The following is a 13,087-nucleotide window of genomic DNA, read 5'->3' on the forward strand; positions in this document are numbered from 1 at the left end:
TTCTGTCTGTTGCCCCCCAGCCTTTCAGCCTCCCCCCCACTCTACCTCGACGTAAGCGAAAGCCCCACACATCCAAATTTAATTACAGCCAAATTAGATTCGCCCACAATTTTCGGCCTCTCAAATCTAGCGGTACCACCACGCGATCCCTTCTCAAATTTTATTATTTATTTTTATTTATTTATTTATTATATTTTATTTTTATTATTTTTTTAAAATTTTATTATTATTATTTTTTTAGATCCTAGCCATGAAATCTCAGGAAACTAGGTGGCAGGACCTGCCAGAGTACTTATTTAAAATAAATCTCTGGCCTTTACACCGTATTGTATGACACGAAAATGTAAACTACGCGGAAATGGGGGAAATCCCTGGTGCCGTTTGACCCCAAACACACTTTACACTTTACTGCAAAGCTTGGCAACTAGACATCTCGAGGGGAAGGAACCAGATAGAGGTACGAGAGGATCGGTAAAATGAACGAACGAGGATTTTTCTTTATGAGGATAAAGGGCTTGTTGTACTGGAATCCATTGTACATAAGAAGAAATAATAATAACGTAATAATAATAATAACAATAATAATAATAGCCTCGAAAGTTCCAAATTATAATTAAAGATATTTTTACTGGATATATACGTTATCAGTATTTCTTGTTCTTTCTGGTTAGTGAATAGGGAACTCAAATAAAATCTTGTATGGAGTAACAGAACTGGATCTCATGAAGTTTACTGGAATAAATTTCCTGTGAGAGTAAATGAGACGAAGAGTTTGGTTTAAAGCAGAATTGAACATGCACTTATCGGATGCATGTATGTCTGTCACGGCGGCTCCTGAACTCAAATACGCCTTGTGTTTCTCTGATGAGGCAGATCTGCAATCAAGCTCCATGCTGCTAGACAGCTCTGAAGCTCCCCAGGGGAAATAGACTATAACCATTGTGTTACCTACAAGGGCACAACGCTGCTCACAGAACAAATACACACATGATGCTTTCAGAGATACCTTGTGCCACAGAACAGTGCAAACAGATCCTATTGAGCGAGGAGCTTCATTTGTACAGTCCTCTGATCAGAGAGTTGAGTATAGCCCTAGAGGATACTCAGGGAACGTCATTTATTGCAGTGTACTGTACCTACAATGAAGTTGGGAGGAAATGAGTCAGTGTAGGACAGCTTATTGTATACCCGGCTCAGACCGTTTGGTTGTTGTATCAAACCATCAATGCTGAAGCCATATACCGATGCTTTGAACAATTTTGCAGTGCTCACACTGAGGTAGGAAATTTTCTATGGAAATGTGCTCCATGTTTCTGACAAGCCGAAATTCATACTGAATCCAATTAAACACTTTTGGGATTAACTGGAATACCGGATGAGATCTAATACGTCCATCTTCTACAGCTGGAGAAGACTACACTAAAGAAGGAATGAACACTAATTTCCGTGGTCTGCTACAAAGAACTGGTTTAAAATACTAACGATGGATTGATACTGTCATTGGGACCAAAGGTGGGTTTATATTTTATCAACTTGTTCTTTAAAGCTCGTGATTTTTTCAAAAATTTGGTGTAAGAATACGTTTATTAGGTTATAAGACGTAAAAAAGTTTCGTGTTTATAGTTCTTTTAAAATTAAAGGAATTTTTGGTGCTTCTCTAATTTAACCCCAGGGGCTCATATCTGGTGAGTATGGGCTTGGCACACCCAGGGTCCTGAGCCTTGCACCATATGGCTAATAATAATAATAGTAATAATAATAATAATAATAATAGCACCAAATGTATCTGTCTCTCTCTCTGTATGAGTGAACGTATAAATATATAATTTTCGTCCGGTTGGAACAATTGATGACCAGCGAAGAAAATAAGGACTCAGAATAAAAATTGTTTATAAGAGATCAAATGATTTATTTGATGTTCACTGAATTAAATATTTTCAATGTATACGTCAGGAACCATTAGAACTGTAATCACAGGGCATGTGGCGTGTGCTGCCATCTATTGTCAGTACATATTAGCATAAGTTTCTGTAATGGAATTATTTTTTAAAATTATTAGAACAATCAGAACTCTTAATTAAATCATCATACGAATCATAAAAAGGTTATGATTAATTTTTGTAGTATATTATATTTTCCGAAATAAGTGGAATGTTTTTAGAAAAGGAAAATTTAATTTGCGAAAATAAGTTAATTTTGTAAATTTTTATTTCCAACTGCGCCCTCTAACGACGAAATTCTACTTACGAATATTATCTATTAACGAGTGAATTCTAAAGTACTCCACTTCTATCAAAGATTTTTAATTTCGAAACATTTCGATAATTATTTTCCTTTACAGCTTTTAATAAATCATATTTTCACCTTTATTATAAATAACTTTTTTTTTATTAATAACATTTATTCTCTAAGATATCTGAAGTTAAGTAATTGCATTAAAACATTTATCAGTTGTGGTATGTTATGCATTCTTCTTGAAAAATGCAAAAAAAATAGCGTGCGTCTAGTGGCGCCTTCTTACGACAGCAGAATGAACTACGCAATTTCTATTATTTTTATTATTATTTAATATCTCTGGAAGTATTATTTAACTGAAATGTAAAGATAAATTAATTAAAAACAACAGTTAACTATGCACAACAACATTTCATGCATAAACATTATTTAAACAGCCAGTTTGATATCGTGATCCACATTAACGATTCTGTGTATGCAAGCTGCTTTTTTTTTCCTTTTTTTTCTTTTTTTTTTTTCCTTTTTTTTCTTTTTTTTTTCCTTTTTTTTTTTTTTCGAACCAAGAAAAGGCGTACCAAAAGTTTAAAATAAATACAATAGAAAATAAACTGATTAAGCGCGTTGATATTAAATCTAAATATATTAAGAAAACATGGTTTCTCTTTTCGAGAAACTTGTAACATATTCTCTTACTAAGAGAAAAGTTGGTATGTTTTTCTACTGCCTTATGATTTACATATGAAATGAGGAATTTGCATGATAATAAGCTTTCTCTTCACGCTTGATAGATAACGTCTGCGATTAAATTTTTATTTGGAGATCTTGCTCCTTTAAAAGAAAACATGAATAATAAATGCATAACCACAACTCCTTAGCGTTGTCTTATCTAAGGCGCCATCCATCACACGTTAATTCTCTGATGGATCTTTCTCTGGATAAAGAGAACTGTCGCACTTAGTATCGTAATAAGATATTCTCCTTATTTTCCCTACTATTATGTGCACTTTTATTTAAAATTAGATCTGGAGGAGGAAGATAAAATGAACTTTTAAAGTCTCCTTTCCCAAATGGAATATATAATAATGATCTTTATGGAATTCTTACTCAGTTTCTTTAGAGACTTCTAATGTAAGATAAATTTAAATAATGACAAAATTTGTAAAAGAACACCTATATAAAAAATGTACAAAAAAATTCTAGGAAACGTTTCTTAAGTGGTCGAAATCCACTTAAAAAGACGTACATTCAGATTGCTAAAATAAATCCTTTTATCCTCTACATCTGGGTTTGCCATTGATCTTACTCATGAGATTGTTTCTATTTAACTTTATCCATAGTATAAATAGAACTACAAGAATAATAAATATTTTCTAAGTAATATATACTGTCCGATACAAATATTAGAAACGCTTCTCCATTCTCATTGATATGGTGCAAGAGAAAGAACCAGAGAAGAACCAGAGAAGGAACCAGACGAATTATTATTACATCAGTGAGTTCAAATCTACTTGTTTCACTTTAAAGCTGATAAGGTTATAGAATACTAATTTATTCCGAGCTGTATTGTACTTATTCTGTTGTACCTATCAGATTATTATAAGATAATAATGGTTTTAAATTACGCTAGATACCTTACGGCCACGAGCTGAATCCAGGCATGGAGGCCCTATAAGATACTAAAGTTGGTATCTAATATTTTCGCCGGGAAGTGTATATGAATTATAGCAATAAAACAGAGCTCATTTAACTCTTAGAAGCATACAGGAGCAAAGCCACTTTTCGACATCTGAGTTTCATCTGCGCTCTTCCAGTTACCATAGTAACCACAGGATTGTTTTGTGGTGTTTACCCCAACAAAGACCCATAGCCGTGTGTTATTGCCTAACTGGAAATAGGATATGCATACTTATTGTGTGATTCCGAATGTTATCGTGTTCTGTTACCTACCATCACCAGTGATACGCGTAGCTTGTCTTGAGATCAATGCTATCCTTAAGTATCAGGATATCACCATTCTTGGTATTGGGAAAGGTGGAGAGTAGCTTTAGGACCAAAGTTTTAGTACTTTTTTTTTGGTAGAATATTGTACCATCATGTGTATGTTTCTCTCTTGAGTTGTGGGAGTAGGTGGTTATAGAATATTAATTTTATCCAAATCTTTTCTGTACTGTAACTCCAGACACGTGTGGTTTAAATGTGACAGCGAGTTTAATGATTGCAGTGCGAATAATTTCAAATGTCTTTGGTGCGTACTTTGATAATCCCCTAATTTATGCTGAATATCTGAAGTTATCTGTCGCTATCACTTATTATATTACGTCTTAGACATCGCCTCAGTAGAAGCTGACCTTTGAATTCAAACCAATAGAGAGCTCTCGTTTCTATGTGCGAAGAATAAAAATATGTTTATTTTTATTATGCTTATTATCTTTGGACTTGAATAATTTTTGGATTTCCCTTTTAGATTTTGATTTATGCTATATTATTCTTCTTCTTCTTCTTCTTTGGTCCTTAGCTGGCAGCTGGGGGAGGCGGTTGGCCACGCAACCAGTATGCTGCTGTAGGTGCCGCAGGGTTTCTGACTTGCTCTGTGATGTTCTTCCATACCTTACGATCAATGGGGTCAGTCCTGGCCTGGTTAAGGTCGAGACGTCGGCTCTTCAAGTCATTTTCCACTTGCTTGGCCCACGTTTTCCTAGGCGCGGTCCGTTGGATGCTCCATTGGGTGGGTCGTTGTCTCCAAAGGAGTCTGGATGGTATTCTGTTCGTGCCCATTCTACATACGTGGCCAAACCATCTAAGCCTTCGCTTCTGGATTTGGTCGGCAATGGTTGGTTGCTGTTGGCATCTGGCGCGGATGGTATCATTAGTGATGCGGTCGCGAAGAGAGATGCCCAAGATCTGCCGCAGGCATCGCATTTGGAATACCTCAAGTTTGTTCAAATCGAACTTGAGACAAATCCATGTTTCCGATCCGTAAAGAATTTATGCTATATATTATTATATAGCATAAATCAAAAGTTTTTCAGTTAAAAAGTATATATTTGTAAATTGATTTTTGTCTCTATGTGTAATATAGATGGTGCATTAGAAATATTTAATAAATTCTATATTAAGACAGAGTTTCATCCGCGAACCACTAATAGTTTTAAAAACACATTCTGCGAAAACGGGCACGTTTTATGACCCCCCACTGGTCGTAAAATGTAAAATATCGCATTCATTTAACGACATGATGATATTAACTTTCATCATCAAACTAATATCACCTTTCTTTCGCACTTTATACTTTCTGCTTATAATGTGCACTAATATTTTATCTTCTGTATAAATGCTCCTCTTATATAAAATTGCATACGAGGAAGACCCGGAAAAAAAAAGTAATGCTTCTTAATTCGTAGCCTCATCGCTGGGTGGCGCATATTCAAACAACTACAGTTATTGCAAATATATACAGTACTGTCGAAAATGTTAGACGTTGATGTATTTTTAAACGATATTATGACTGAAGATGAATCATAGAATCATAGGGCCATTATTGTGATCAGGAAAACAAGAAACAGTCCAGGAATTTCACAATAAAACATCTCCAAGTGCAAAAAAATTCAACGTTCAAGCATAAGCTGGCAAAAACGTCAACAGTAATTGTAGTAGCCCACCCACTTTCACAATAACAGATGGAAGCCTGTTCCAACAATCAACCATCCATTGGCTGGAGGCTACATCCATCCTGCAGCCATCCTTCCTCAACTTAAATTTATGCCCCCCCCCCTTATGTGTGTAGTCTTAGCAAATCGCTTCGCAGGTGTCTAGTCTCCAGACATTGCAATTTGCAGAACTGAAGCCTTTCTAGGTAAGCACCCTTTTATTCCTTTCACCAATCTTGTTGCCCTTCTCTGCATCCATTCCAGCAGATCTACATCCTTCCTAAAGTGAGGACTCCAGACCTGCATACAGTACTCAAGATGCGACATAACCATGACCTTATACAAAGGGATAATCACCTCCTTATCCCTGCAAGCAAAGTTTCTGTATATCATTAACAAAATCTTTGCAGCATGTCTGCATTGCTCAGAGAATTTCATGTTTAATTGCGCAATTATCCCGAGTTCTTTTTCATTATCCTCTACCCTGAGTGCAGTACCTCACATTTGACAAGTTGCTCTGGGGTTACTGCTACCCATATGAAGTACCTTGTATTTGTCAATGCTGAGCCTCAACTGCCATTTCTCAGTCCATCGACTCGATTTTCCTAGATCTTGTTGCAGTACCTCACCCTGATGACTGTTGTTAACCACCCTGCCAACCTTTGTATCATCTGCAAGCTTAGACATTAAGCCTGATATACCTTCATCATTATCACTGATAAATAAGAGCAGTGATATGGGCTGCTTGGAGTATTCTACCTGTGTTATCCACACAGAAGTTTCGGACTCAAGCAACTTCTTTTTTTATTATTTTTCCTAAAGATTAAAGAATATATCTGAGGAAACAAGTATGGTTCCGATGAATAAGTTAAAACAGCCATTACCAGAATATTATTTGAACCACATGCAAAATCCTTTTTGCATGTGACTTTTTTTTATCTGCAAATGCGTTTTCCCTTTCGGATTTATTCCTTCAAGGGTTATCCAACGGGAGGCATTATTTTTCAATCCACCCTCATATTATATGTTACATTGCTAAGATATCCTTGACAAAGTTATTCTTTCATGTATTTCATCCTGTGTGCTGAGTCAGTTCTGAATAATGAAACCATCCACGTAAAATTTGATTCAACACCCAAAGGCTGGTGAGAAGTTAAATGCGCATCTTTTTAATCTTTGTATTGTTACAAGCCCATTAAAGATTTCTTAATTTATTTTGTTCGACCTTAAAATAAAATTAATAATTTGATTTTGGATGACTGAAGATCATCCAAAAATTTGGATGAATCTTCAGTCATCCAAAGTCCACATTATCCAAATTATCAATAATCTTCAATATTTGAAAAATCTTAAATTAGATGTTTATAAATATTTGACTCAGGTGTATCGTAAATGCACTGCTCTACAAATTGAAAAGTTGGAAGCAATTGGCCCTTCCTATTATTAATAAAAAATTTCTTTAACAAAAGGTACCATAGTGAAGTTAAGCCACAACTATTCAGTTAAATTTCCTAAAACCAGAGTTCAACAGTTGATATAGGAATTTAATACGGTCCAAGAGATGATCCCTGAGAGACTCTTGTTCCGTAGAGTTCACTCTTCTTTAGAACAGATAAATTTCGAGCCATTCCAAATTTCATTAAAACTGGACTAATAAAAATCCGGCGATTATTATTATTTCATACGTTTCATAGGCTATCCATATAGTAAATTCTAGCTGAGCCATTAGATATTATATTTTTTGCCATGCGCTGGTTGGAGGAAATGGGGCAATGTGGCGGATGCGCAGAAACGAAATTTTCGCGGTTAGCCCATAAAAGGCGTTACTTTTTGCTCTCTTTTTTTAACGAATTGTGAATTGTTACGATTTTCTAACGCACCTGACATGAAAAGTACTGCGTTCATTAACTAACCTATATACATCTCAATGAAGATCTCAGTTTATAGAGTAATCTTCGTTTGATATGTCTTTGCATAAATTATGGAACTATGACTATTGTACTCGCTAGCCAAAAAATTAAAAATCTTTATTCAGTATCTAGCAGGGCCTTTTTCCCGAATTAGCGCCTGTATTATGAATTCCACTAGATGTCTGAGGAAGTATACTCCAGACTTACAATTCATTCTTTCATCGGGATATTTGTCATCTGCTGTACTATGGACAGTACAGAACTGCTCTTTCCAACATATTGCAGACCTGATTCAGATCTGAAGAATTACGCGGCCAGAGATGTTAGAAATCTTCGAATATTCCTTGAACCATTCAGATACAATTTGAATGGTGAATAGTATGCTAGGACCCAATCCGTACCAACAGAACATACTCCATACCTACCTCGATACCACCTCTAGCTAATTGAGTGGTGCACACGACACAGTCTGGATTCATGGCTTCGTGCGGTTCTCGCTAAGCTTTCACCCTACTGGAAGTGCAAAACAGTGTAAATCAAGACTCGTTACGCTATATTATCTTTCTCCACTGTCCAACCTTTTCTTCTTCCACTCATTGTATGCTTTTGAGATGGTTGCTTTCAACACACCGGTGATTTCCTTTGTTTTCTCAATGGTAAACGTGCACCTGCTAAACGTGCATCTACCCTTCTGAAAATCGGAAAGATCACCCGTCTTCCCTGTGGCAGAATCGATTAAGAAGCTCCAGGAAAGCGAGTTATTTAGCTAATATCCATGAACTTGTAATCATACCATGTATCAAGTTATATTTGCATAGCATCTGTTTAATTATCTTTTGATGCCAATTGAAAGTTTTCTGAATTTTTGGCTAGTGAGTGTAGTAGGCCATCTTATGATGGCCGTTATCGGCCACCATAAGATGGCCTATAACACCTAAATTTTAAGTCAATAGAGGTCGCTCCTTTCTACGTTCTTCAAAATATAATTTTTATTTCACTATTTTCAATGAAATTTGGATAATCCGAATTAATTCTGTTGTTTTCCCAGATAGATTAACTTCTTGGACCCATGACGTATTTGCTTTAAAATCACGTGGCTTCATCTCTTTTTGCATTAAAGCAAATTTAAACGAATTGAAGCAAAAAAATCACGCATTTTATTACTGTCATACTTTATTACAATTAATACAAAGTACCTTACAAAGCAATTATTTTTCATTGCCCGCTGTACAATTAGTGTCTACAAGAATCATTAGCGCCTTACGATTATGATTAATTGTCCAGGGTTACCAGGCACACTCTGACGCCTACTGAAGTGGATCTTTATTTGGATGTAGACGTCTAAATATGATTCAATAAATCAAATAGATAATAGAGAAGAATTGCGTTTGTAATTGTTCTTTATAAATACAACCTTTCGTGTGTGAATGGATAGAGAAGATTGGTGTACTAACTTTTAGACAAAATGCAATCAATCAGGGGGAAATAAAGAAATTAAAAATAAAACAAAAAGTGGAAATTACTCAGCCATAAGAGAAATTTTTTTATAAATCGTCATAGTTTGCGAATTGGATTTTAAAGCTTATATTTGTACGCAAATCGTACATAAATAAAATCAGTTACTCACCATAAGAGGAGAACAGCGAACCAAAACTACTCTTTCTTCTTTTGGTTGAGCTTGTTACTGTCCTAAACACGTGAGTAACTGAAAATATAAAAAAGAAAAGACTTATCTTCTCAATAAAGTATTCGTAATATCCATAAATATAGAGTATACACGCATATGTCGTGTATGTTGGTTTAATTGTGATTGAGATGACTTCCTTTAGCAAAACCTACCTAATTCTTTGTGGGCAGTGGTGTAACTAGGGTTGATGGCGCCCAGGATTAATAAAAAACTGTTCTTTTGGAATTTTTGCATTTTTTAACCATAAAAAGGCTTCCCCCAAATTTGGCGACCATGGCATTTGCCGTACCTACCTCACCCTAGTTACGCCACTACTTGTGGGGCCATCTTTGGCCGTAATATCTCCCCTACTGGTCTTCGCATGGACTCCACAAGATGTTGCAGGGTGTCCTGTGATAATGCTATCCATGCATTGCACAATGTGTCCAGTAATTCTCACACATTGACAGATGGACGAAAGCAGCATCAAATGTCCTTTTCCAGTAGATCCCAAATATGCTCAATTGGGTTGAAATCGGTATGTTGGGTGGCTATGGGAAGTCGGAGAATTCATTGTCATGTTCCTGAAACCAGTAAGCGGCTTGCAGGACCATGTGGAATGACGCGTTGTCCTGTTGATAGACACAGGGATGTTTAGCATGGTGCCACAGCCTCGTGGTGTTTTCTCCAAATGCAGCTACTCCCATCAGCATGATATAGTTAGGAACAGGATTCATCAGACCAGGCGACAGATTTCTACATGTCGTGCTCATGTAAGGCACAGTTTCCTGTATCTCTCAGTGGATTTCGGGCGCATAGTTCAGGTGGATAGCGGAGCTGGGGAAGACCCCCCGGTGCCGCTTGTCATGTAACACTAATGTGGTCATTGATCTTGCTGCTCCTACGTTGTACTGTATGGTTACTGGGCCAATGTGCTGCGTCACTAATGTGACATGAGACAAGACACACAACCTCACCACGGCGTCGACCACACATGTGACCTTTGGCTGGTTTTATTCGACTGCTGTTGAGCCAGTCATGGTAGGTTCATGACACCACAGATGGCTGTTGTCTATATACTGGCACCTGTACGTCTTATCCGCACAATCATTCTACTTTCGAGGTCAGAAAGATCTCGGCACCAACCCATTCTTACTCGCAGACACCCAAAAACTGATCGCGAACTGCAATTTTATATCAGCTGTACCCGACTCTGAGCCTTCATCAGTGTCATCACAGACCAGTTCGTTTCTACGGAAGGGGGTTTCTATGCAAAGCCTGCTCGGTGGTTTATATGAATATTAACAAATATAAAGTCCAAGATTTACTTCTTCATTTATTAAACATTGTTCAATTCAAGGAATACACTAACAACTGTATGTGAAAATCCAATATGAACAGTGTATTACAATATGATAGGCTGCATGGTCTGATAATAAATAAATAAATTATTGGAACAGAGAATAAACATTAACTTTTAGTGATATCGGAGAAAATTGCAGGGGGCCCTTACAAAATGGTACAAGTTTATAAAGATGGAATAATGGATGAAGTAGAGAATTTTGTTTGTGTTAGGAATTTTGAAGGAGAAAGGGAAGACGTTAAAGATGACAGATGATTCATCTGTATCTTCAAGGACTGATTCAAATACGCAATAAATGACTCAAATGATGAAATATGATCGTGGATCTACTATTTGGGAGTTACCCGAAGAAAGACTGTGTCAAGATTGTGCCTATAAATCTCGATGGTAAACAATCACGAAGAGGGAAAGAAATCTGTTCAGATCTTTCAGGAAGAATTTTGAAAGAAATTCTTAAACATGATTGTGATTGGTGAAGAGGTGAAGCAAAAAATGTCAAAGATGTAATTCAAAAACGAACATATCAAAATCTAATGTCAAAACAATGTTGATTTTCTTTTTCAAAATACTGTAATTAACGTTGCCACTGAAAGGACCATCAGAAAATTATCTTCAGCGATGTTGGAGAAACGAAGTTCTAACTTGTATAAGGTGACCAGATGTACTATAGGTCAGTGAGTTTTCAAAATTAACTCAAAGCGACTTTGTTCCAAAAGTGTATAGTCAAGAATTGATATTTATAATTAGCAAAATGCCTTCTGCACTCTTCTGAAAGATCAAGACAAGATGGTAAAAACAATAAGAATAAAAAAACTAAACTATGAGAGAGAGAAGAGAGAACAAAGCTCGAAACTGAGGGAAAGTTTTAAAATCGTTTTTAAAAATAAAATAAAATACACTGAGAGATAAAGTTAACAAAAAATGGAAGTAAACGAACGTGGTTAAGGTCATTGGGCACAGGAAACTGGTAGATGAGATGAATTAGTCCTCCAGTCTGCAAATGGGATTGAATTTCAGACCATTTCTAGAAGAGAGGCAGGGTGGCGTGTCCACTGCGCTGTCGAGGCCAAGAAGAAGAAGAACCATACGAAGAATTTAGAGAATTCATATGGAAAATACAATAAAAATGAAAGAGTGAGAAAGAAATTTTCTAATAGGGAGGACTTCATTATCCCCTTCTACAAGATTGTTGTTGTTTTAAGATTTTAGGTAGCGTTGGGCATAATCAAGAAGTCATAATCGATTATAGCAAATCATTCGAATGACAAGATTATTAAGATTAATTAAGATTAAAACGAGCAAAAAAAAGGAACGAAATTTATGCACAAACCAAAAATATTTTCTTTCTGCGCATCCGCCATATTGTCCATTCATTATGCCAATTAGCGCAATTAGAATAGTTGGTGCTTTAGCTACGGTATATCGATAGCCTGTGTGATAGGCATGAAAAGAGAAATAATAATTTCAGAATTATTATTTGTCTTATTTCATTAAAATTGGTCTGATTTTAACGAAATCAGGGTTGACCCCAACAACTTTTTCTAAAAGAATAAAACATAAAATTTGACGAAAATCCGCCCATTAAGTATCGAGTTATTACGTGCGGACGGACGGACGGATACTTATATACTACGTATTTTAATTATTATTATTTTTTTATCTTTTTATTTAACTTTTTGACTGATATAAAATAAGTCTCTTTTCTTGCATCATTTTGCCTTACTGATAATAAGAAGAAAAACAGAATGAGGGAGCCCGATTACTTGGTGAGTGCAGCAACAGGCGATATCTGAGACAACGAATAAGATCATACTGACACAACCTAATTAAGAGAACCACCGCGAATGTTTATTGGCTTTCAGCACTGAGTCCTCTTGGAACGTCCATTATATCTTCAAGAATCCGAATAATTAAGCTCAAATTAATTAGCCACTCTCTTCCAATAGGGCGTGCGCATAAAACTAAAAAAAAAAAAACGAGTAATTAGCGAAGGAAAATTTAATTAAAACTCAGACAAAACATTTGCATATCCCAAGAGTCAAGTCATACATAAGTAGTAGTTGTCATGTCAGTGTTCACTAATTTCGATGACAAATTTATTTATAATTTTAGCCCTGTGTCCGTGACAATTAACAACACTATACATGTATACGAAAAGTTAAAGGGCATATTTACTTCTTTGGTAGTAAATCTGCTTTTATTTTTTTTCGCGTTTAAGATTAAACATTTAACAATGTATTAAACTGGCGACATCTATCGACTCAAT

At 35.9% G+C, this 13,087-nt stretch overlaps 1 protein-coding gene across 1 annotated transcript in view; it reads right to left on the reverse strand.

Moving 5' to 3' along the window:
• Nucleotides 1-13,087, reverse strand: part of LOC150077929 (Kv channel-interacting protein 4-like) — a 322,570-nt gene that overhangs the window by 246,209 nt on the left and 63,274 nt on the right. Inside the window, exon 3 of the mRNA XM_090385340.1 lies at nt 9,420-9,497. Coding sequence (XP_090241466.1) covers nt 9,420-9,497 — 78 coding nt within the window. The remainder of the gene's footprint in view (nt 1-9,419; nt 9,498-13,087) is intronic.

This window comes from Mastigoproctus giganteus, chromosome 11 (assembly GCF_048544385.1).
Source record: "Mastigoproctus giganteus isolate SK-2022 chromosome 11, ASM4854438v1, whole genome shotgun sequence".
In the NCBI taxonomy this organism is placed as follows: domain Eukaryota; kingdom Metazoa; phylum Arthropoda; class Arachnida; order Uropygi; family Thelyphonidae; genus Mastigoproctus; species Mastigoproctus giganteus.